The 25,557-nt window shown below is 36.5% G+C and overlaps 1 protein-coding gene across 1 annotated transcript in view; it reads right to left on the reverse strand.

Annotated features, from left to right (window-relative positions):
• Nucleotides 1–25,557, reverse strand: part of LOC135701758 (lachesin-like) — a 105,378-nt gene that overhangs the window by 57,689 nt on the left and 22,132 nt on the right. The window contains exon 2 of the mRNA XM_065222685.1: nucleotides 4,158–4,199. Within this exon, the coding sequence (XP_065078757.1) occupies nucleotides 4,158–4,199 (42 nt within the window). The remainder of the gene's footprint in view (nucleotides 1–4,157; nucleotides 4,200–25,557) is intronic.

The raw sequence follows: 25,557 nt of genomic DNA on the forward strand, positions 1-25,557 counted from the left end.
ACCAATACTGTTTGACAGCATCAATTCCACATGCTTCGGTTAGTATAAGACCTAGATATATTTATATATTCATTTATTTATTTATTGATGTCAATCAGATGTAGACCGTTTTTTACATTCTTTGTTTTGTATAATAATAATGAAAGAAAATAATACGTAAAATAAACTAAGCAGTGTTTACCTTAATAATATTCTATTTTTACGTGTTAATATTACGAATTAATTTCAAGTGATGTTTAAATTTGTTTTTTGTCATTGTCAATAGTTTCGTAGTGCTTGTTGCGAGTAATCATTTAAGGGTCCAAATTTAGCGTAATTTGTACGATGGTGAATTGTTATTTTTTTCCGATTGTGCAGATGTCGAGAAGGTACATAAAAAATAGTTTTGATGCGAGTTCTACTGAATCAAAACGATGCGAAACTATATCGTTTACAAATGAGACCATTGGAAAATCACGACGCTCATTTAATGTTTAAATGTTGATGATCATGCACCTTGCTTTATAAGATGGAAGAGGGAATCTTGTCCATCGTAATTTACGCAAACATACCTAAATAATGTATAAAGAGGGTGGTACCTAAAAACGTTACGTGTATATTCTTCATTTTAACTCAGGGAACTCCAAGAAAGTAAAATATGGTAAATTTTTCAGACCTTTAAATTGTACAGTTAATTGTTTATCGATAACCGTCGATAAAGTCTGAACTGCAAATTCACCATTGCAGACGTTAACGTTGACGTTATCGACAGTTGTCGATTGACAATTAAAATTCATACATTTCAAAATGAAAACAAGAATCATATGAACATTTTAATTATGATTTTAAGCAACTTATTCGTTAATGCCTTGGTATATTGACCGATTCATACCAGATTGAAAACGTGCTGGTTTTTTCTTAGAGAAGCACACAGCAAAAAAAATATATTATTACATCCAAAAGGATGCACTTTAATCATGTCAAAAATCTCATGCAATTTTTATGGCCACCAAAATAAACAAATGCAGTAAAAGTAGCCTAATGTCAGTTCATGCACTGGATCAATGATAATTTTGTCCTCTTTGGCAAGTTATATTACACCATATTTTTGACACGATTGAAGTGTATCCACTTTGATGTGTTATCAAAATTAATTTTTTGCTGTGCAAGTTCATCACCATGCTGGTATAAAATTGAAAACTTTACCTTCTCGCTTCTTTTGAACAGACCAAGTACTCTGAACGTCACTAAAGGAATGTTAAATAGAGCGTCTAAGTGCATTCATCTTTGACTTCCTAGTAATGATGGTGTTTTCAACAGACGAAAGACCTGCGTTTACCTTTAACGTAAGCATGTGCATGTGCATGTTCTTTTTGCATTGAGGTGAAGTTGATGAGTGCGAATCAAGTAAGTAAGTGGTGGAGAGTTCTCAAAAATGAATACCACGAAGCAGGGCAAGAGCGAACGAAAGAACGAGAGCAATTAAGTTTTTAACCTTGATTTTCGTAAACTAAGCACGTAATCTGTTGAAAGTTATGCAAATTAACGTTATAGAGAAAGTTTTGTTCCATCGTCGTTGGATAGTGATTCCACCAGGGTGGATTTGGTATTGGTCTTTTCCGCTTTCAGTTTGACTGCAACGGATAATGGACGACTTATGTCGAGGAGAGTTCACCCCTGAAGTTTTTACATGGATAGAACTGCTTCGGCTCTTTTATTCTACGGCACCCAGTGTGGCACAGGAAGGATGACTGAACATTTGAGTTTTCGTTTTCGTACTTGTTCTTTATTTTTCCTATCAAGCTTGGGAAAAGTTATAACGAGGTATTGAAGATAAAAATCAGCATACGTTTTGAGATTTTTTTATTCTGTGAAACCAATTGAATGAAGATTGATTTGATTTTCGTAGGTTTTCAGCGTTGAGATTTGAGAACAGACTGGCTGAAGTTTTCAGGCACAGTTTTATGAATGGTTAAGGTTGAAAGGGTTTAATTACAACTTGTATAAATAGTCTGTAAAGTTCTTCAATATGATAGTGGTTGTTGGAGGCTGCTTTCTCTCATAGGGCAAATATGTGCTGTGAAGAAACGCAATATGTGGAGGAGCTACTAGTTGTATTAACATGACCACGTGTAAAATTAGTGTGTAGTTTATAGGACATCGAATCTACTGTCAACAACAACAGTGAGGAGATACTGCATTTGGCAGTTTTGCGAAAAAAAAAATCTGTATTTTAGATGCAAACCATTCATTACTTACTATTTTAAAACTGGGGATAAAAACACGCAACAAAATTAACTACATATCCTGTTGGAGAAACTAATGAGGGTAATTTGCAAATTGTTGCACAGCTAAGCACACGCTTTTTGATATTTAACGAATTTACTATATTGAACACGTTTTCTAAGTAGTATTTCCTCAATAAATCTTCGATTGTGTTTCATGAAATATTTTCAGAGCTCATTTGCAATTTATATAATAGATCTTTTGAATGTGTCACAGAGCCCAGTTGTTGCACGCACCTTTTGCTTTTAAGCTCCAACAATTGCATACTCTAAAGCTTGAGTCATTTAATATCTGGACTCACTGTTTATTTTACTGTAGTGCTTCTAGCGGTCGGTTCTGGAATGTTTTGACAGCAGTTTGTTTTGAAATGTTTCCTCTTTCCGAGCTGAAAGTCCGTCACGATTCATTTTGTTTAAAAGAAGGTGCGAACCGAAAATTCATTTTGGACACCCACTTGGAAAATCCGGCGTGGTCAGGTTTAGAAATCGCGAAGTCATTGAAGATGGCTAAATCGACCGTGTGTAGCTAAAAGTTTCCGTGAGTGGCATACTATCGATCGGCAGGATCAAAGCAGGAACTAAGGATCGGAAGCTGTATTTGAAGGTGTTGAGAACGGTTTGGGCAAACCCAGGACTGTCGGATTATGATATCGCCAAGAAATTCAAAGCCAGCCAAAGCACCGGCAGAAGGATTCGTCAGTGAGAAAGATTTTGATCTTTTCGGGCCAGTAAGCAACCAAACAGGACTCTGAAGGAGAATCTAGTGGCCAAAAGACGTGTCCGGTCCCGCAAGGGGTGGATAGATGCAGCAAATTTATGTCATCAGAAGGGGAAAACAGAACACATTCGACTTTGGACTACAAACAGCTGAGTGGACATACGAGACAAATTAGGCCATGGATGCGAAGGGGTGGTGGACTTACCGCTTGATACCCTCCGTATCAAGCTGGGTCAACAGGCGCCATGGGGAAGTAAACTTCCACCTGACACAGTTCCTGTCAGGCCATGGCTGCTTTAGGAGCTACCTGCATAGGTTCGGACATGCAAGTACTCCCATCTGCCCCACATGTGCTGGTGTCGAGGAGAGCGCCGAACACGTTGTGTTCGCCTGTCCACGTTTCGAGCCAGTATCGAGCGCTATGCTAGCGATATGCGGAGCGGATACCAGTCCGGATAACATCGTTCCTAGGATGTGTGGTACCACCGAGAACAGGAGCGCGGTGGTGACTCCACCCACATAGTTTCGGTATTACAACGACAGTGGCGAGCCGAGCAGCAGTTACCTACTGCCCGACTAGATCGTTAGAGTATTGCTAGAGAGGTGCCGTAGCGCTACAGCAGCCCCCTCCCACGAAGTAATGCCTTCGGGCGGTTCCGGGGAGGTCAAGGGCCAAGCGCACAGGGTAAGGTTTAGTGGGTCGGGATTGAAATTCTCCCATCCCCACACCCTGAGTTCCTTCTCAGGTGTCTGTGAGCAGATTCCCCCCTGTATAAAAAAAAGGCCATGGGTGCGAAGTGCAATTATCGGTAAAAACAACAAAAAATTCATTTTTATGCAGAGGTTGCACTTTGGATCTGGTGGCGACGGTATGACGGGTTTCTTGTCATGATACATATGAAATAAATGAATAGAAAAAGAAAAAAAAAGATCGATGAACGACCGCCACTCACGTGCTGCAGTATGGCGTGCAGCAGTAGCATTGAAATTCAATTTTCTATGGTTCTTTAACTTGACATACCGTTAGTGGACTATTGAGTTGTGAAGTGCTGACAGTAAGTCATATGAATCGAATGTACCATGGATTTTTTGTAAAAAATTGTATAAGTAATCAAGAGAAGTGTAATGAAATATTACAACTACATAATTTTAAGAATACATCCGTTACAACTTACCTTTGTCTAAAAGGTAAGAATTGTTGTCGTCTACAGGCTCTTCTGAAAATATAAAAGAGAGGTAAAATAAATTATTTAACAAACATGTCAACCATAACGCAAATGCAAAAGTGTTCGTTAAAGCTCGGTCTATTTTCGTATTGTGGCCCAATTGCTAGAACCCAGGATTGAAATAAATACAAACATACATTAAAAACAAACTCACCTGAACCTACTGAAATTAAGATTAAATATAAGACTAAACTATTGACATGTTAAAATATTGGAAGACTCATGTTTCTCAGCAACCACTACTGAACCAAACTGGAGGCAACAACCGCTTAATGAAAGGTACTATGTTTATTGTTGCTATACTCATTTATTTATTTATTTATTGTAATCTATTAGATGTGGCCCATTTTGCTACAATTTGTCACAATATTTGTCTTATTAATAATAAGAATTAAAATATAGCTTAAATCTGGTTTTTGCAATTGTAAAGTCAGCAGTTTCCCAATGCTTATTGTAAGCAGACAAAATTTCATCGAAATTTAGCACATGGCAGTTTGTAAATATATTTCGATTTTGCAGTTGCCGAGAACGTATGTACAAATTAAGCTTTGATTCAAATCAAACCATAGCTACCTCACGACGCTCTTCTAACGTTTGAATGTTGACGAGCATGCAGCGTGCTTCACAAGATAGAAAAGGTAAAATGGACGAACCTTATTGACGAAAAGCAAATAATATCGATTACTTGCGTACTGATTTTAATTGTTCTTTATGCCTGATTGAGAAAGGTGTCTATGCTGTAATAAATTTTAGTAAAAACGCAAACACTAAAATCTCATATGTGAGTTTATTCACCTAAGAGTTTTGCCTTCCAAAATTCAACGGTGCAAAAATCACCGATGAATGTTCTGGTTCATAAATCCATTGTTTTATATTTTTATATTATTCATTGTTATTATTGCTGTTTTTGCATCAGTGGATGGAAAACTAACACAACATGCATGAACATACTATCAAATGACGTTTGAGCTGTTTTTATGAGCTTAAATTAATTTTTGGCGTGGTGGGTGTGAGTGCGTGAAAATGCATGAGAATATCAAGTATTAAGACGTGTGTTTTGCTTACACAAATGGGCTGTTTCACTTTAAAAAAAGTTATACCCAATTATATTATAAGAAATTTCAAAGTTTTTTTTGTAATTTCATACGAGAATAAAATATTAAATATCTCTAGTTTTTACGAATCTACGTATATAATTTTAGTTAAGCTCTTTCAAATGGTAACTTTAGATCCTTAATCCGTTTGCTCCATGCTGTTTCTTAAACATTTGAAAGGGCGTATTTTTTAGAGAAAAACGTTAATGGTCTTTAAGAGATATCAATTCGCTTCAATCGACAGAAATGTTTATTTTTACAATTTCTAAAAGTTTCTTGAGCACGACTTTTATACAAATTTTGAATCAAAATATTTAGGGCTGAAAACTACATATCTCAGATACACCCTAATTCACATTTGACAAATTACACTAAAATTAGATATTTAAAGATATTATAATTTTAAAAGATATTATTTATTTTCAAATATATGAAAGTTATTAATATAAATTGTTTTGAGGTCCACCTGCCCCACCAAACGAAGGGACTTTGTACAAAAACTTCACCAAAGACACCAAACGTCTAAATACTACAGCAAAATCTCTAGGACTACTATTCCGGCTAAATTCCTATTTTGGACCACTTTGCAATGTACCATTTATGTATGCATTTTGTAATGTGTAATCTAGTGTGTAATGATGTTCTATGCCCAGAAATGTTTCGAAAAGCCTAGATCGAACCTGATATCCCCCCCCCCCGCCGCACCCAGCATGGTCTTGCTTTATAACTGCGCCTCTACGAACTGAGCTCCGATACGCACCTTTGGTCAATATCGACATGTTTTATTAAAGTTCCACTGACGCAATCCGATGTTCAACACCGAAAATTAAATTAACAAGCTTGTTTACAAATGATCACTCTTAATATTCCATCCACTTAAGCCACGAAAGATCGTAAATTTTATAGCCATTGTTGCACCCTTTCCAACCGCTCAACGAGAAACATCTCCCCGGTAAGCGAATTTCCCTTAACGTAATTTTATGTCGAAGCAATAAGCGTCGAATTGAGTCATACACCCGACCAGTCAGTCGAGGAAAATTCTTTCACACTGGATGCGAGAGTTCGAGGGTTGATGGAACTAACAATAGGAAGTGTTGGTAAGCCCTCAACCAACTGGTAAAGAAGTTCACTTTTGCGGTGAAGGAAGCCCTTGCGTGGAAAAGATTAGAAAAGAGATTTGTACTTTCGATTTTCGCTTACCCTTTTCATGCTTAGGTGAAACGAGTCAACAAAAAACTGTATATAGCTCCCTCAGAAGAGTCAACATAAATAAAAGGTCTAATATCCTTTTATTGTGGAAAATATCTTGATCCATAAAGGCTCTTTTCCCATGCAACTTTGTGCGACAAAGCAATGGAGATATTCATTCTGGTTTTTCTCACTTCGTTAGACTTTTTATGTTTGTTGAATTTTATGGCCTCAATTTATTGAATAATATTCATAATAGACTCGCGAGCTTGCTAGACAGTTTAAAAGCCATCGATAAAAAAAAGGCAACCAGAGCACAGCACAACTGATGCGATTTAGCAAAGTGGAAAAAAAATGCTAGGGAAGTGTAGACGAAAGATTATGCTAGGCAGCTGTGCTCAGTACCGAAACGGACATTTAGTGGAAGGATGTCTCTGCTGCTGTCACTGATCGGGATAAACTTTTCCAAGCCGGCAAACGGTCAGATCTGCCCGAGAGATGTTTCACCGTTTCGTAGGAAATCGTGACAAAACAAAGATTGCCATCCTGGGGAAAAACGTTCATTGATCTTTTGGGTTTGTTTAGCGATTTGTTTTTCCGCTAAAGATAGCGCGAAGCTCTGACTTTATGTTTGTATGGATTTTAACAGAGTGAATGGCTTTATAAAAGATTTCCCTTCGGTGAATCGCGATTGCATCTATTAAAATTTGATTTTATTTTTGGTTTGTACCTATTCTCATGCAATAACTATACATTCTATGTTTAAGATATATGTTTTGAAATAAACCTACTTGTCTGTCTGATACAATTTTACCAAATTCCCAAAATATACTTTCGCGGTTTCTAATAGATGGATGTCTGGCCCCTGATAATGAGGTCCAAAACAACTGTGCCAAATTTGAATGAATTCTGTAATGATCTACACTTGTGGGAGATCTCTAAAATTTCGTTAGAAACGTAAATTGGAAACGAATCTAAACTATTCATATGCTTGTCAAAAATTCAAAAATAGCAATAATTTGAATATTGAAAAGCAACAGAATAGTTTTGCTGTATTTGTTTAAATAATGTTTGAGTCAAATCCAAATATTTCAAATAAATCTCAATATACCTCTGACATTTTTGAAGCATTAAAGTGCATTTGATGTACTTTTTGAATAATTTGTGAAATTTTGCGTTCACTTGAATTTCTTTTTCTTAGAAAATTCATTCAGAAACCATGTATTTTTTCAAATTTCATGTGATATATATTTTTCAGTACTCCAACCGATCGAGGAAAATGATAAAAGTATTATTTTGAACGATTGTTTATTTAGTTTAGTTAATAATACTAAATACGTGAATTCCAGGCAAATTTTTAAAAACTTCGTATATCTCAGTTGTTTGAAGCTTTACAGCTTGTATGTTTTCGACAACTTTACAAACAAATTCTACCTTCTACATCTTTGCTGAAGACATAAAGGGCGAACACGAAATTATTGCGACACCGAAAATGTCATGTCAATTTTTTTTATAATGTTTAGAATCAAACCAAAATTTTAGGGTAGTTTTATACATATATTTACTTCAAAAATCAAAAGAAAAGTTAATCGATGGAGCCTTGAGTGTAAAATTGAACGCATTTTCGCTTGATGCCCTCCATCAAAGTCTTTACAGTGTCATCCGGTACCAGTTTCTCAGTTTTTTTTTCCATTTTCTTAACATATCCTTCTCGTCTTTGACTGTCTTCTTGCTCTTCCGAAGTTCCCGCTTCATTATTGCCCAGTACTGCTCCACCGGGCGCAGCTCCGGACAGTTTGGCGGATTAATGTCCTTTGGAACAAAATGGACAGAATTGGCCTCATACCACTCCAGGACAGTTTTAGAATAGTGGCATGATGCCAAATCTGGCCAAAATAGCGGAGCTTTGTCGTGCTGCTGCAAGAACGGCAAAAGGCGCTTCTCGAGGCACTCAGATTTGTAGATCTCGCCATTTACTGTGCCCTTTGTCACGAAAGGCTCACTCCTCAGTCCGCAAGAGTAGATGGCCTGCCAAATGAGATATTTGGAGGCGAACTTCGACATTTTCTTCTTCTTAAATTTGTCGTCCACATCGAACTTGCTCTTGCCGGTGAAAAACTCCAACCCCGGAATTTGCTTAAAATCGGCTTTTATATACGTTTCGTCGTCCATCACACAGCAGCCATATTTTGTCAGCATCTTCTCGTAGAGCTTCCGTGCCCGAGTTTTAGCCGTCGATTGTTGCCGCTCATCGCGGTTTGGGAAGTTCTGTACCTTGTATGTATGTAGTCCAGCTCTCTTCTTTGCATTCTGGACGTAGCTCTGCGACATGCCGATCTTTTTAGCCAAATCACGGCTTGAGACGTTGGGATTTGCTTTAATCATCCGCTTCACCTTTCCTTCCGTCTTTTTGTTCTCCAGTCCCGGTTTTCTTCCAGCTCCTTTGCCGTGGTCCAACGTCAACCGCTCCTGGAACCGCTTCAACACTCTGGAGACGGTTGAATGGTGAATGTTCAACATTTTTCCCAACTGCCGGTGCGACAGGTCAGGAAATTCCAGGTGTTTGGAAAGAATTTGTTCTCTCAACTCGCGTTGGTTCACCTCCATTTTCGTTGAATCGAAAAACACGACTTCGAGTTTGACAGCATGTACACAATACACATCAATGAGAAAGTGTGCAAAATTTGGTTGATTTTTACCCAATGGTCTGTTGAATGTGTCGCAATAATTTCGTGTTCGCCCTTTAAAACCTCTAACTTGCGAAATAAAAAAGATTGTATCGTTGTGCTATCTCTGCGGCCAAAACTTTAACTATTTTTATCCACCAAATTTTAGTACTAATTATTCCACGAAACTTCACTAAAGACGTTAACCCAATTGAAGGCAATACCAGAGCATTACTATGTTTCCCTGCTAGATTTAATTCCTGGCCCACTGTGTACTGATGCGCCAAAAGACTCGGTTTGTGGAAGCTCGACTCCAGTTTTTTGAACGTCGTGCACTTCCTGTATCATGCTCCACTTTTGACGTAGGACTACGTCTGTGATTTCTATATGGGGGTACACTGTGGGGAAATTGAAAATGGAACATGTAACAAAATTATGAAAGATTTTGAACATTAATAACTCAATTGCCCCTGGACCAATTTCAATCATTTTATCAACAATCGATCAGATATATTTCTACGCATCTACGCAACTATCCACGGCCCATACAAATTTTAAAATTGTTGTATCGACAATTGTCTACGCAGCGGGAGGGGGGGTGTCAAGAATAAAAAAAACTGCCTACGTAGTTAATGAACAGTCCCTTACATATAAGATTTATTATATAAGACCACGTAGTTCCACGTCACCATAGGGTTGTCCCTTGAAGTTTTTTAACCACCTAACTCATTGTGCTTCTCTGCGTCTTGTATCGGATAGATTCGAGGCAAACACCATTTTTACGAGATTGTTGACTGGCATTCTTAACAACGTGTCTTACCTTGTGTTCTTCCAGCTTTAGCGACTTTCTGGATACAGTGCTCACCATAGAGATCCGCCAGTTGGTGATTCATTCTTCTCCTCCATACGCCATTTTCATACAATCCGCAAAAGCATTGTCCACTTCTCGTGCCCATAGAGATCTATGGTCTTGTCAGCCTCTTGTACATGGTACACTTAGTACGGGGAGAAATTAACAGACCTCCATAGTAATCACGACTTCCGGCAATAATGCACCTCCGAATTTCTCGGCTACATTTATTATCCGACGTCACCAATGATGCAAAGTTTCTCGAGGCTTACTCATTACTTACTCTGGGATTTTATGTACACAAATGCTACCCAAGTAACACATAAAACATCTTTTTGAAAAATATTTAGAACGGCTTGTTATATAAATGTATTATAAGTGATGCAGAAAACATCCCACGTTATATATGAGGTTTATAGATGTTTTTTTTCATACTTCCTAGATTCAACATTTTCCAAAATAGTTTTCTTTTGCTTTTATCTTTAAATGTTATTTAAACGTGTATCTTACTGTTTTAATACCACTATAAAACTTGTCGTATACAAAATCAATCTTAGTTGAATTTATAAAGTTCTTGAAGAGATTCTGAACTTTCCAGATTGACGTAAACATTGACGGCGCCATTGAGCCGGACTGTCTCTTCACGCAGTGATTGACAGTTTCTTATGAGGTATTCGAAGGTTTGTTATAAAGAAAGTTGAAAACACTTGTTTATGACATCTCATAAATTAATATAACTGAAAATGTGCAGGTTGTCTTATAAGGAGTTGAAAATACTTTAAAATAACACTCTGGCAATTAGATGTACGCTTTGCTGCTAACAAAACATCTTTATGACGGATTGAAAGCGTGTTGAACGAGAATATAATTTTCATGCCATTGGCAAGAACATGATAGATACTTATAACAAACCTCTCATCAAGCGGAGTTGGTCTAGTTAGGAAGTAGTAAGTCTACCACGCCAAGGACCAGTGATCGAATCCCATGCTCAAGTTCTTTTTTGATGTTTTTTTTTGCCGCCGGTTTTTATGATGTTTCCAAAACATGTTATAAGACCAGTATTTAGTTGTATAAGCTCCGCGACTTGCGCTTTTTAGGTTATATAAATGTATTTAATGACGTATATTACAGTATTATTAATTCTTTACGTAAGTCATTAAAATGTATTTTCAACCCCTTACTCTTCTATAAAGTGTACCCCGTATTCCCCTAATATCTCATGAACTGTTGTTTAAAGACATAGTATTCTAAAACCATGCATAAAGTGCTTATGTTTTACGAAAAATAGAGCTGTGAAAAAAAACATTTCCTCCAAAAAGTAGGGGAAAATGGGGTAAAATGGTCCAAAACACATACCCACAAGGCTCTCCGGTCTATGGGACCACGTGCAATTGATTCCCCGGACGATTTCCCTTCGGAAAAGTTGTATTTCATGGCCGGAATTCAGCGTGCTGTTGAGATATTGAATTTTGGGTAATTTTGGACCCATTTTTGCCCATAGTGCGCTGGTTGGGTGTAGCGATAGCGAGTGTGGCAGTTCTAACGAAACTAGCTTCATACAATGTACAAATCCATTTAGTTGCAGAAAACGACTAATAAATTCGTAGAACAAACGAGCGATTTCGTTGAATAAACGAAATTTTATTTTCAGTGTATGTTTTCACTCGTTTAGACTGTTTTTTTAGCCATCATGAAAATTATCTCCCTTAGCTCAGTCGGCGGTTTTCGTCCAGTCTAGGCATTTTTCGGGTTGGAAAATTTCTCGACATCCCTGGGCATAGGGTATGATTGCGCATGCCACACAATTATACTCTAAATTAATAACAGTAGAAGTGCATCTAGAACGCTTTGTTGAAGGTAGACAATAAGCTAATATACGATAAGCAATAAGCTTGAAATGCGTGCATGACGAAGAAGGAGAAAAAGAATAAGTAATTTTTAAATAACTTGTTTGGATTTACAACTAAAACGAATAAAATTTTCATAACTCCAAACTCTGCATAAGTAAAATCAATTATTATCATCAAATTGATGCTGTTTCATTTGAACAGTTTGATATGAAGTTGAAAATTCAGTGAGAGAACCAGACGGTTGATCACCCAAACCAAACTTAAACCTGATATATGAATGTGAAAAATTAAAAGTCTGTTTGTGGAGATCTGATTCTTCAGAATGTTTACACATCTGACCATAAGATGCATGGAAAAATTAATATTTATGTATTGTTTCGTCTTCGATTTAATCGTACCGACTACTTTTTCTATTATTAATCCTATTTTTTTAAACCTTCTTTTAAATTGTAAAAAATGGACACCAACGTCGTTGAAGGTTTCAGGCATGAGTTTGGTGGGTTTTTCTAGCCGTTGGTGGTTCTATGTGTAGGTACAGCAACAAGGGGATATCTTCGTAATTACCGAGGTGCTACATACAGAGGAATTTCCTGTAGCAAATGTGGGCAGTCAAAATTTCCGCCAAGTAAGTCGAAAATGAACAGTTGCTGAATCCTTTGTCGCCTTCCATGCAATGTTTCCCAGTCAATCAAAGCGCAACGGGTTGACCAGATTTAGATGTAAGGGGTTGCACCATGACAGATTGCGTAGTGTGAATCTAATGAATAGCCTCTGTATCCATTCAACTTTTATGATAAGTGAGGTATGAAACGGAGCTCAGACGGGAGCAGCAATGAACTAGAGTGCAGTACAGTGTGTTCTGTGCCGAGATATCCGTGAACTGCCAAGCGTCACGTCGTATGAAGTCGAGTATAGCATATGCCTTTAGTGTTATTACTGCCACGTGATCGTTAAACCCCAATTTGGAGTCAATCGTAGCCCCTAGATCTAGAATTTAAGAGACTCGTTCCAACGGCATCCATGGATTCCAATGTGTAAAGCAACGAGAAAATGCAATTATTTTACATTTTGTAAATACTTACTTTCATTCCATTTTCATTACACCATTGCAACAATCTGTCAATATCTCGCTGAAGTGCTAGACAGTCGAGAACGGAAGCTATAATGCTATAGATCTTCAAGTCATCAGCAAACAACTGCTTCAATGATGAAATGCGTGTGCCCAAATCGTTCACGAACAAAACGAAGATTAATGGTCCTAGCACACTGCCTTGCGGCACACCGAAAGTAATTGAAGACGATTCCGAACGAGCAAAATTTAACCACACGAAAGCATTAGGATTGGTCAAGTAAGACCGAATCCAGTCAACCAACCAATCAGGGAGTCCAATAGCATTTAGTTTGTCACAGGCACGCGCGTGAGGTACCATCTAAAAGGCTTTTGAAAAATCTATGTAGACTCGTGGAACAGCGTGTTTGTGTAGCACATCGTGGTTGTAGAGTGATGCTGAATAAATCCGTGTAGAAACTCCGATATCAAATGTAGAACAACACTGTACAGTGCTCCGTGCACTAAGGTTTCGACAGTCTTGCTAATGCAGTATCGAGCAAAATACCACGGTAGTTGTCAACGTGGTTATGGCAGCCAGATTTGTGAATAGGTACGATAGCAGCAGTTTCCCAAATGATGGAGAACGTCTCCTCGAGAAACGAATGGTTGAATATACAGGAAATTGGGAATGCTAGAGAGTATACGCAGTATTTCAGAAAGAACGGAGGATAACTGTAGAATCCGGTTTATCCTCTGTTCGGGACATAACACCACATAACAATGACGATCGGGCACATTAAAGTGAACATTGAGGTTAAGAATTATTGGCTTAAGATGTACATAAAAAATAAGCAGTTGAATCGCTGGTTCGAGGAGATCAAAAACTGGATCGGTCGTGAATGCCAAATCAAGCAGCCTTCCGTTTGTGTTTACATATGTGTTGACCTGAGTTAGACCGTTAGCTAGCATTTCTTCAGTAAGAGCTACCTCCTGATCAGTTGATGAATTAGAAGGCAGATAACCGTTAATATCCTCGTCAAAATTGCAGTCTAGGTGATGGAGATGGTAATCAGCCAGTGCACTTGATGATATCATCGCTCGAGGGCATCTCCGAAATATTCCGTAGAGTTACGGCATGCGACATGTTGAGCGGTGGAGAGCTGGTCGCAGTTTTACAACGGATGCAAACATTTGACTGCTCTGAGCGTACCACCATTTCTAGATAATTGACTGGAAGAGTCGATTCGATCACAGCAGAGTATTTGGTAGTGCGTCGAAAGTTCACAATCTGGTAAATCCGGTCAAAACAGGTTTCTATTAAGATCACTGCGTCGTAGTCAAAACTTAACAATCTTATACGTAGTTCAGGAGTTTTCGTGCATAAGCCCCTTACATTTTGATAGGATATATAAAAAAATAATATTCGAGTGGCCCTTCGTCTTACTATTGTCTACTCGTACCGAAGCAATTTCCGGTATAGTCATGGAGCGATTCCATTTTCGTCTCGGGCAATTTAGGGATAGCAGTGCGTACCACAGTTAAGCCAGCACTAGTGGAATGACGACTAGTTGCCGTGCTGGAATCGTAGGATGAACCTTCTCCACAGCCACACACAGGGCTAGAACGACTGTTGGCCGATGACGGACTATTCGAATGCATTTCCTAAAAGGGAAGACCAAGTGTTCCCCAATTCTTAAAATTCCTTTTTCTCCTTTAATTCAATACATGTCATCAAAGAAGGATCAATTCTCCTCCCATTGAATAAAATATATTTTTATACATATATCTGAAAAAAGCGTATTTTTTGGGAATTTACACATAATTATGGAGCCTTTTGAGTGTTTATAAACATATAAACTATATTTCCCTGTGAACCTGTGCGAAAACAGCATAATGTTGCGATTTTTCGCTGAGATATATTCAAAATCAAAACAAGGGATCAAGTGTGTCCAATCTCCCCTACACATTAAAATTATTTTACCGAAATCTGTGAAATTTCACCGAAATCTCAACAGCTGAACTTTCGGTAAACAGTTAGGTAATTTTTCACAGATTTCCTGTAATATTTCACAGATATTCGGTGAAAAATTACAGGAAATCTGTGAAAAATCACCGAACTGTTTACCGAACGTTCAGCTGTTTAGATTTTGGTAAAATTTCACAGATTTCGGTAAAATAATCTAAGTGTGTACATATTGACTCATCTAACGTTCTTCAACAATCAACAAGTAATGAAAATCATGCGACAGCACCTTGAATGATAGAGATTAAATGGCAATAAGGGTCAAATGATACAGTAAAACTCACGCTCTTAAATAATAAACTGTACGAAACAAAATAATCTAAAGTTGTATTTTTGACGCTAAGGTCTATTGGGGCAAGTTCAAACGAGATTTTCAAAGTTGAACGGTGAGACTCTCTGGAAAAATAATAAAACAACATAAACCAGATGTTTTTGTATCAAAATTGTCGTGAATGCGTAAACAAATTGTGAATTATAATTAAGATCACTGAAACTTACACTTTAATAAGGAAACGTTTATGGAGTGCAAAATTTCATCTTACTCCAGTGTGCTTAGTTGAATGTGGAAACACATATTTCACAGCAGTTAAACGATGAAAATTATCACAACTTTTATCCAGCTAAATGTTTGTTAAATAATTTTGTTCATGAAAAAAATTGATGTACTTTAGTTAGGATAACTCAGCCTCGCTTTTCTATCAATTTTAGAAGGTGTCAACACATTCCATTGACTGACACAATTGCAGTTTTTGAAATACACTGCGTCGATCAGTTACCACAACAAAAGTTGTCTTTGTTATGTTAGTAGCATGTCATAGCGAAGTTTAATTATTAGTGGCTCATTTTCTGCCCGAGAGAACACACAAACGAATTGGGGGGGAAGTTAACCTAGACCGCATCAAAAGGAAATCATAAAATATACAAGAGCTATGGAAAAGGCAAACCAAAATCCCTTATTCCATTTAATTAGCAGCTGCCGCACACCACGGCGAAGCATCCTTTCATCGTCATCATCACCGCCTTCGTCAGGCAGCATCGAAGTTCACCGCGACGTCACCTGAGTTCAACCGACGACAACCACAGAGATTGTGGAAAGAGGTCGGCTTGGCGGTGCGGCAACGTTAGTGGTTGGTGGGATCCAAGTGGCTGCGCCATTGAAAAGGTACACCATTATTACCACCGTAACGTTACCAAAGTTGTTAGCGTATACGTACCCACTGAGTAATTTCACCTTCGATACTATGCGAAAACCACGTTTGAATTTCTTGAAGAGCTACTCGTTTTACAGAGTCTTAGGTATGACTTATTATTACTGATGAAGCCCACATTTTTGGAGACCATTGATTTTTGTCACAGGAGTAAGTTCAAGTCAAAGCACAAATTGGAAGCAGAGTGGCATTTCTTTGAAACATCGCTATTGGTGGAACTTTAAAACGAATGCAATTAAAACTTCACAATACTCTAAAACTGGGCAGTTAAGGGGAAGTTTACCGGTCCGAAAATACAAATTTTGTTTTGGCACGTTTTTATTTTCCTAAAAATAATGGGAAAACATATAAAAAATCTAAGAAAATCAGTTTCTTTCTTAGATTCTTGACAAAAATTACATGTAAACAATTTTTTTCTATCTCATCATGAAAAAAAAATTGGACTCAACAAAACCAAAAAGCTGATATTTTGTGGTTTTTTGAGTCCAACTTTATGCCATGATAACTTAAAAAAATATTTTTTTTACCTGTATTTTCGTTGGAATTTTTTTAAGATTTTTGAAACCTTTTTCCAAATTTTTTTAGAAAAATCGGAACGTAAATATTTTTTTTCGGAGCGGTAAACTTCCCCTTAAACGAACCGATAAAAGTATTACAAGATTTAATTTCTGTTATGTATCTACTGAGCAGTACGAAAAAATGCCAGTATAACTGGAAGATTTGTTTCACCATGGTACACAATAATTTCACAATTTGAAGCCTATTACCGATAGTCAATTTTCAGTTTAAAGATAGTCTTATTTAACGGAACATCCAAAAAATTCACTTTGTTATATATTGCTAATGAATAATATGTAAAAAGAAATATTCTAAATAAGGCCGAAACAATTCTCAAGTTTTTATTTTCTCAACCCCCCCCCCCCTCCCTTCAAAATTTTGGAATATCATTAAGGGGGAAGTAAATAAACACTTTCAGTGTATGTATTCGATTATCGCTATTTCATTTGGGTATGGATACTCGCTTTGCTAGATATAGTTATGTTGTAGAATATCACCTTGTTCTTTTACAGAATTTTTACATACATTTGAACTAGACCGGTACGGCATGCCAGGTCCTAGAAATCGAATCAGCTGGTTTCATTTGTTGAGAACGGATTTTATCGAAATCATTCCTAATCTTTTTTGACAACTCACTATGTAAGCCGTCTTCAATCTGATCCATCCCTCTTGTTCGTTGCGCACATCTTCGTCTTGTTCCAGTCGGATCACTACCAAGAACCATTCTCATTGGGTCGTTATCCGACATTGTTACGATGTGCCCAGCCCACCGTAGTCGCCAGATTTTTGCATTCGATCTACATTTCTTAACTTACAAACCTGCTGCAATGATGCTAAATTATTCAATTCTTTTCTACAGTGATTCAACCATTTCCGAGCTAAATCCAATTATTTCAAAATTGGTTTAAAGTTTTTAGAAGTGAGACCAAATCAGAAACGATTCAGGAAATTCCTAACTGGGGTTACACTTTTCAAAGCAGATTCAAAACTGAGTCTGAACTTTTCTGCTGAAGTGAGTTCAAACTTTCGAATAAGTCATCAACATTTTGATAACTAAGTCTAAACTTTTCTACTATGTTATTCAATCCTCTCAAAGTTGTCAAAGGTTTCCTGAAGTGATTCAACAAATCCCGAATCCAATCTTTAAAGCATTGGTTTCGCATTTTCTGCTGATTTAATACCTTTCCTTAATGAATCAAAGGTTTCCTGCATTGATTCAACTTTTTCCGAACTGTTCTTAACTGCTTTGGCATTTGGCAAAGACACAATCTTGTTTAGGTCATCTAGTTTTCTAACACTTTTTGAGCTTAAATTTTCCAAGTGGAGTAACATCTTTTCTGAAGTGGTTCATAACCTTCTTTAGGGAGTCCAAACTTTTCTGTTGAGTGATTGAATTTTATTTAATGTTAGTCTGAGCTTTCCTGAAGTGATTTAACTAACTTTTAGCGTAGATTCCACTCCTTTAGACCCCTTCCTCGTTCTTGTGAGATTCACATGCTTTGAAAATAAGGCTGAGAAATGGAAGAATGGACCTTCGTGTGTTCATACTGAATACTAGATTTTTTAAGCAAGCACAATTGTTGAGAATACTGGGTTTGCATCCACAAAAGTACTATTTTTATAGAAATGTGGGTTTCTTGATCAGCCAAAATGGATTTTGGCTCTGTCTTTTGAAAAACAGGCTTGGATGTTATAGAATAGACCTTTGTGAGTTCAATCGTGATGGTAGATTTGTTTGAAGCCAGGTTGGAGTTCGGTTCAATCGTTTGAAATTTGTTCTTGGATTTTATTGAATGGAAGTTGCTGGATACCGGAAGAACGAACCTGGTTAATAGTCACAAAAGAAGGTATTTTCATAAAAAAAATATATTTCTGTTTTGTCGAACTGAGTTTTGGCTCCTATCTTTGAAAAATAGACTTTAATTTTATAGAATAGAAGTTGCTGAAACCATACGTGAGGATTGAATTTCTTCAATTTTTGAAAATATCGAGTTTAAATTCACAAAAGAACGTATTATCATAAAAACTTTGATTTTCTGTTCTTCCAAGTTGAATTTCAGCTCCGATATTTGAAAATAGACTTGGATTTTATAGAATGGCTGAATCCATACGTGATTATACATTTTTAAGCATGCACTATATTTTTTAGAAAACTGGATTTGAATTCTCAAAAGTACTCATTTTTATAGAAATTTGGGTTTCTTGTTCAGCCAAGTTGAATTTCGGCTCCTTCCTTTGAAAAATAGGCGTGGATTTTACAGAATTGCTGAATCCATATGTATTTTCATAGAAATTTGGTTTTTCGGTTCTGCCAAATTGCATTTTGGGTCATATCTTTGAAAAATAGGCTTTTATTTTATAGAATGGACCTTGCTGAATCCTTAAGTGAAGGTTGAACCGGGTTTGGTTTTCCGTTTCTGCTAAGTTGGATTGTGACACTCTCCTTTGAAAGTTATGCTTAGATTTTATATAATTAACCTTGCTGAATTCATATGTGATGAGTTTTAAGCACACGCAAAGCCAGCATTAAATTGACGAAACTAGGTATTTTTGTTAAAATTTGGTTTTTATGTTCAGCCAAGATCGATTAAGGCTCCTTCCTTTGAATATTACACTTGGATTTTGTTGAATAGACCTTCCTGAATCCATACATCTGTTTAGATTTTTTGAAGCAAGAACAATTCTTGAGAAAACTGAGTTATATTTGGATAGGGAGGTACTATCGAAAACAGAACGTTTTTTATAAGAACTGCTACGTTTGTGATATTCCGCTTGATGGTTTATCCGGAATTTTTCAATATCCAAAAATCAATTGCTCCTATTCATCTGCATTATTACCAATGTCCTGCTTGAAATATACAAAAACTTATGCATGAAATATCCTGTTGATAATCCGAGTGTTACATATAATAAAGTCAACATTTGTGGCTTTAGTGTCAAAAATCACGGCTTCAAAGAAGTAAAAGGCTAATGCGAAGGCTACGAAAAAATGCTAGCGTTTGAAATATATGGTTTAGATGTAATGTAACACGAATTTAAAATGTTTTATTTTTTTTTTGGTTTGACGGTTTTCATCGAGTGACAAAAGAAAAACTTTTGATTTGTTCCGACCTAATAATGAATTAAAAAAAAAATCCAATAAAATAAATACACGATTTTTTGTTTTCTATACCAATTCTACATAAAATTCAAATAGTTTTTCCGACATCATTCGCTTTAGGGTGTAATACGCCTTCCATGATTTGTTTTTGTATACACATGATAAAGTGGTCATTAGAAAACTTATTTTTCTATAAGTGCCCAACTTGCAATAGGACGACTTGCAGCTAATGTTTCCAGATTGTTTTTTTTTTTAATAATGATAAAAATTAAGAGGTTGTATCCAAGACACGACCGTATATTTAACGTGGGATTACGTGTTCGGTATCAATATGCGGCTGCTGTGTTAGATAAACCAGTTTTTTCCATGACGGAAAAGCCTCGTTTTTTTATGACAAAATTACACATTTTACTGATCGTATTTATTAGCATAAATTTTATGATGAAGTCATTGCAAGCAACGTGCATGTGTCCATTCGTATCTCGTTTTATTTTTTTCTACGATCTTTTGGAAACCTACCATACATATTTGAAATATTTTGTAAAGTAGCTTTGTTTAGCCACGTTTACTTTCTTGTATTTAACTTGTCCGTTGTTCAACAAAATAATTGAAAAAGAGCATCTTCGACATCATTGATTGAATTATAGAAAACACATCTGATCCAGATTCTTTTGAAAATAGTCTAAAAAGTTTTTTGTTAAAATTAAAATAATGAATGGATGTTTTATCATACTGAATCGCATTCGTATCAAGATTTTATCTTTTCACAAAAGTACTGTAAAACCAAAAACATGACTGATCTGAACGTATGTTTCGTTGGTGCCAACATACAAGCCAGAAGAACTAAAATTAATTTATTCATATTGAAGATACAATCGGCAAAACTCGATTTTAAATGATCTTCTTTTTCTTCTTATTATTTGAATTTCAAGTGTTTTGCTTATCACATATTAGCTCTTAAAAATAACCCACCTCACTAATACAACTATGCTTCCCGTAACAGCCGCACGTGACCAAAATTAAAACTCTGAAAGTTCAACGGCCTACTGCTAGATGAATAGATTCCGATGTTTATTATTTCCGAAGCACTTTACAATTATTAAAAACCACGTTTGATGATTTTTAACACACATTATTGCGTCAAACTTCACTCAATGTTGGCCATGTTTTTGCATCAGTTACTTCTTTGTGAGAAGTGGAGATGCAGAGATGTACTCGATCTCAGAAAAAATGAACGTGGAACTTATCATCCAACCTTCCTTCCAAAAGACCTAGAAAACTTGACCGGCACCGTTATTGATCTGCAAATAGATTGAATTAGTGAGCTTGTACATTGAAGATATGTGGTTCTCTGTGCATGTGTACTAATTCTGAACTTTTTTTTACTTGTCGTCTATCAGTGGAGACCGTTTTACAATAGTTGCCTTAAGTGCTATTCTTTACAATTTTGTCTTTGTTATATAAATAATAATATGTATTGAAAACTAATTAAAAAAAACTACTATTAGCTGACGTTACGCGAGGCATTGAAATATTGCTTTAAGGCCGGAACAAATCACAAGTTTTTCTTGTGTCACTCGATGCTCGCAACAGTCGAGGGGGGAGGGGGGGGGGAGGATAAAAAAAACAATCAAAATTCGTTTTACATTACATCCAAACAGTATATTTCTAACGCAAACATTTTTTCTTAGCCTTGGCTTTAGCCTTATGCTTCTTTGAAGCCGTGATTTTTTACACTAATGCATAACAGGAGCCACAAATGTTGACTTTATTATGTGTTACACTCGGGTTATCAACAAGACATTTCGTACATAAGTTTTTGTATCCTTTCAAGGAAGAACATTGGTAATAATGTAGATGAATAGGATCAAAGCAATTAATTTTTTGGCATTGATAAATTCCGGGTAAGCCATCAAGCGGAATATCCCAAACGTAACAGTTCATTAAAAAAAAACTTCTGTTTTCGATAGTTCCTCCCTATCCAAATATAAAATGGCAGAACAGGAAAGCCAAATTGATATAAAAATTTCTACTTTGTGAATTCAAACTCAGTTTTCTCAGCAATTGTGCGTACTTCAAAAAATATAACAAGTCGTATGGATTCAGGAAGATCTATTCAACAAAATCCAAACGTAATATTCAAAGGAAGGAGCCAACATCCATCTTGGCTGAACAAAAAATCAAATTTTAACAAAAACTAACATTTGTCAATTTAAACTTGGTTTCACGTATGAATTCAGCAAGGCACATTTTTTAAAATCCAAGCATACATTTCAAAGAACGGTATCAAAATCCAACTTGGCAGAAAAAAAATCCAAATTTTCGAAAAAAAAAAATACTTTTCGAATTACAAACCATACACTTCACGTTTGAATTCAGCAAGGTCTATTCTATAAAATCAAAGTCTATTTTCAAAGATCGGAGCCAAAATTCAACTTGGCAGAACAGAAAATCAAAGTTTCTATGAAAATACGTACTTAGTCGTGGAAAAACTGAAGCACATAGGTTTTCCAGATTGGATTGCAGAATGGATGTATTCATACTTGTGCGATCGTACCATATATTGAGGTTAACTCTGCCCAATCCCACACTATCACCATCATGTCTGGTTTACCCAAAAGAAGCGTTCTGGGACCACTAATATTCAATAGTTTTATCAATGACGTGTTCGCTACTTTCATCATTCAAGCTTTCATTCGCTGATGACCTAAAAATCTATTCACTTCTGGAATGTACTGCCCAACAAGAAGGTATTGATACTATGCTGATATGGTGTGGCAATATTTAACATGCAAAATAATTACCTGCGGTCGCTGAAATAATCCCATTCTTCATAAATACAGGATGGAAACGCCATCATTGGAACGTGTGTCGTCAATCTGTGACCTCGGAGTTACCTTAGACTCGAAGCTCAGATTCAACGAACACGTGAGCATTACGACTGTCTAAGCTTCTTCTGTGCTGAGATCCGTCGCCACGCTTTTGAGTTCACCGACATCCACGGTTTAAAAACTCTCTTCGGCTCGCTGAATCGTAGGATTCTAGAATACGCTGATCCGATATGGTCCCCTTATTATGTAGCACATGTTCTCACAATCAAACGGGTGCAGAAAAGGTTCTTACGTTTTGCACTGAGACAACTTCCCTGGAACGATCCGACGAATCTTTCCCTTATTCCGACCGATGCAAGCTAATACGATTGGAACCACTATCTGTCAGACGAGTAACGATGCAGCGGTTATTTGTCTTCGATGTCATTGGAGGATCTATCGACAGCCCTGAACCTCTCGCACAGATCTCGCTAAACATTCCTTCCAGATGGCTTCGGAACTCAGCTTTAATATCAGTTCCATACCACTGACCAAACTAAGGCAACAATAACCCTTTTGATTCGTGTATTCTCTTTTCCAATGTTGTCTGTAACGAATTTGATTTTAATTTGGTTAATAACGTTTTTAGAAATAGGATTAGCGGTAATCTCTAGTTGATAAGAAAAATAGTTCAGTATGTACGACTAGTCTAAAATAGTGTTAAATAAGAAAAAGGTAATACAATTACCTTGAAGAATACTATTTTATATGTTTTTCATTGTTAACTTCTAAAGAAAGACATGACATAAATAGTGGAAGAATTTTTTACATTAAAAATATTGGTTTGCGGATTGGGAAGGAAAATTTGTTTACAACTTATTTTCGATACAGTCCTTGGTGAGCCCGAGATCAAATAAGAATAGGATAGATCAAATAAGAAGAAATGATCAAGTAAGAAATCACTAAGCAAAATTGGACAACTCTTACAAATTTTCTCAAAAAATATTTTCTTCCTTGAAAATTTCTAACCTTTTACTGGTTATCGTTGCTTACGGTTTAAGAGTACGTATATGCTAATGCTCAAACAGTTATGCGGTATAAAGCCTCTATTCAGCTATTCAGTATTAATGTAGCGATGTTGAAAGCATCAAGGATCTTCAATGCCACCGTCATGAAGTCGAGTCTAGTTCCCGATCTCGGTGGAATGGTATTTCTACTTATATTGTTGTAACATCACAACAAGCCCAATGATTCAATTTAAATGTAATTAAAATAGACAATTAATTCTTTCCAATAGATTGTTAAGCAGTAATTATAATGCAATTATAATTTATCTCAGCGATAACCGTTCTGAATAAAGTAACTAAAAAAATCCCCAATTAACCCACTTTTAACACAATTTCAATGCAGTACGCATGTGATTCTTTGGTAGTGTAGAATATGCGTCTTTTAAGTTCATATTTATCTAAACAGTTGTTGTGACACCACAACTATGTTCTAGAGCAACAGCGATGGAAAGAAAAGAAAAGACATAACTTTTATCCCAATCTTAACTCAAATACCTATATCGATTCCTTTGCACGTTGCACCTTACAGCATTCGTGATCACGTTCATAAGATTGTTTATTTGAAATTGAAAAGCGTAATGTAGTTTGTCATGTCATTGATTCATGCATTACCGAAACCAATAACCAAATTGTCCACTACAGATTTATTGAAGCTGTTGATTTTATTCAGCATGACGAGCATGACTCACGTTTACATTGAAAAATAAATGTCAACAAAATTAAATAACTGTTGAGAATCCACTTGCGGCCGACAGGTTTCTCTGTGCATGTAATTTATCATAACCGCCGGAAAATCGATATCCATCAGTTCATCAAAAGACCAACACATGTAAAAAAACAAAACAGAATGGGGACAAAATCGGGTTTGGAATAAATCTGAAACCCGTGCGACACAATGGAATGCACAAACAGCGCTCCAAAAGGGACACCCACTCCTCCAAATTAGTACGCGTGGTAAAGAGATGAATGTGCTCTGTTGCGGTGATTTATTGCGCTCCATAAATATAATTTCAACTGTTTCTCTCTCTAAGCTTTTTCTTAGCCCGACTAAGCTGTGTTATCGTTGAAATTTTCACATGTTTTTTATGTGTGATAATGAACTTTTTCCTTACTTTGAAGCACGCCATTTGAGCATGGAAAGATGGGCGCTGGCGAGGAAATATACAATTTAATCGAAATAGCAGAAACACGAAACGAGTCCAAACCTATCATAAGCACGATCATCTTGTATTTTTTCCTTCTTTTGCTAATTTTCTTCGACAGGGAGCACGAAGAAAATGGATTAGATTTTTTCGGGATGGTTCTGCACCAACCTTTGCTTTTGTGTTGAATCAAATTGCTGAATCGCGTGATGCTGTGCATCTTGGAAAATGAGATACCTAGATATTTGCGTTGGTCTTCTGCAGAAAATTAAACATATCACAAAAACGAAGCATCTGATGGAATAAATACGATGAATTAGGTTTGAACGAATGTATTCAAGTTTTAACAGACATTTTAATCAAGCACATAGATTATGGAACAAGTATAAAATAAAACAAAACATTATTGACATATTCCAGATTCATCTTTGCTGATCCGGTTTGAGTGGTTCACCTTTGTTTTCAATTTTGCCGTAGAACCGTTTACACTTTTCACTTTAAACTTTAAGGGACTCGGAAATTTCTACATAGTACTTTGAAGAGAAAATTAAGGGACTGCTTGTGATAATTTGAAGATAATTGTAGGATCAGTAGAAAGTTATGGACGAGAAGGGGGCGACCCCGGCGTAGTGGTTAACATCCATACCTCTCATGCCAAAGTCACGAGTTCAAATCTCACCCCCGGACAAGTCGCGAATGACCCAAGAGTGTTAAAGTGACTATAATAATAAAAAAAAAAAAA

The sequence above is a fragment of the Ochlerotatus camptorhynchus genome, unplaced genomic scaffold, assembly GCF_037179485.1.
Source record: "Ochlerotatus camptorhynchus isolate MF236.1 unplaced genomic scaffold, CSIRO-AGI_Acam_v1.1 ptg000176l, whole genome shotgun sequence".
In the NCBI taxonomy this organism is placed as follows: Eukaryota; Metazoa; Arthropoda; class Insecta; order Diptera; family Culicidae; genus Ochlerotatus; species Ochlerotatus camptorhynchus.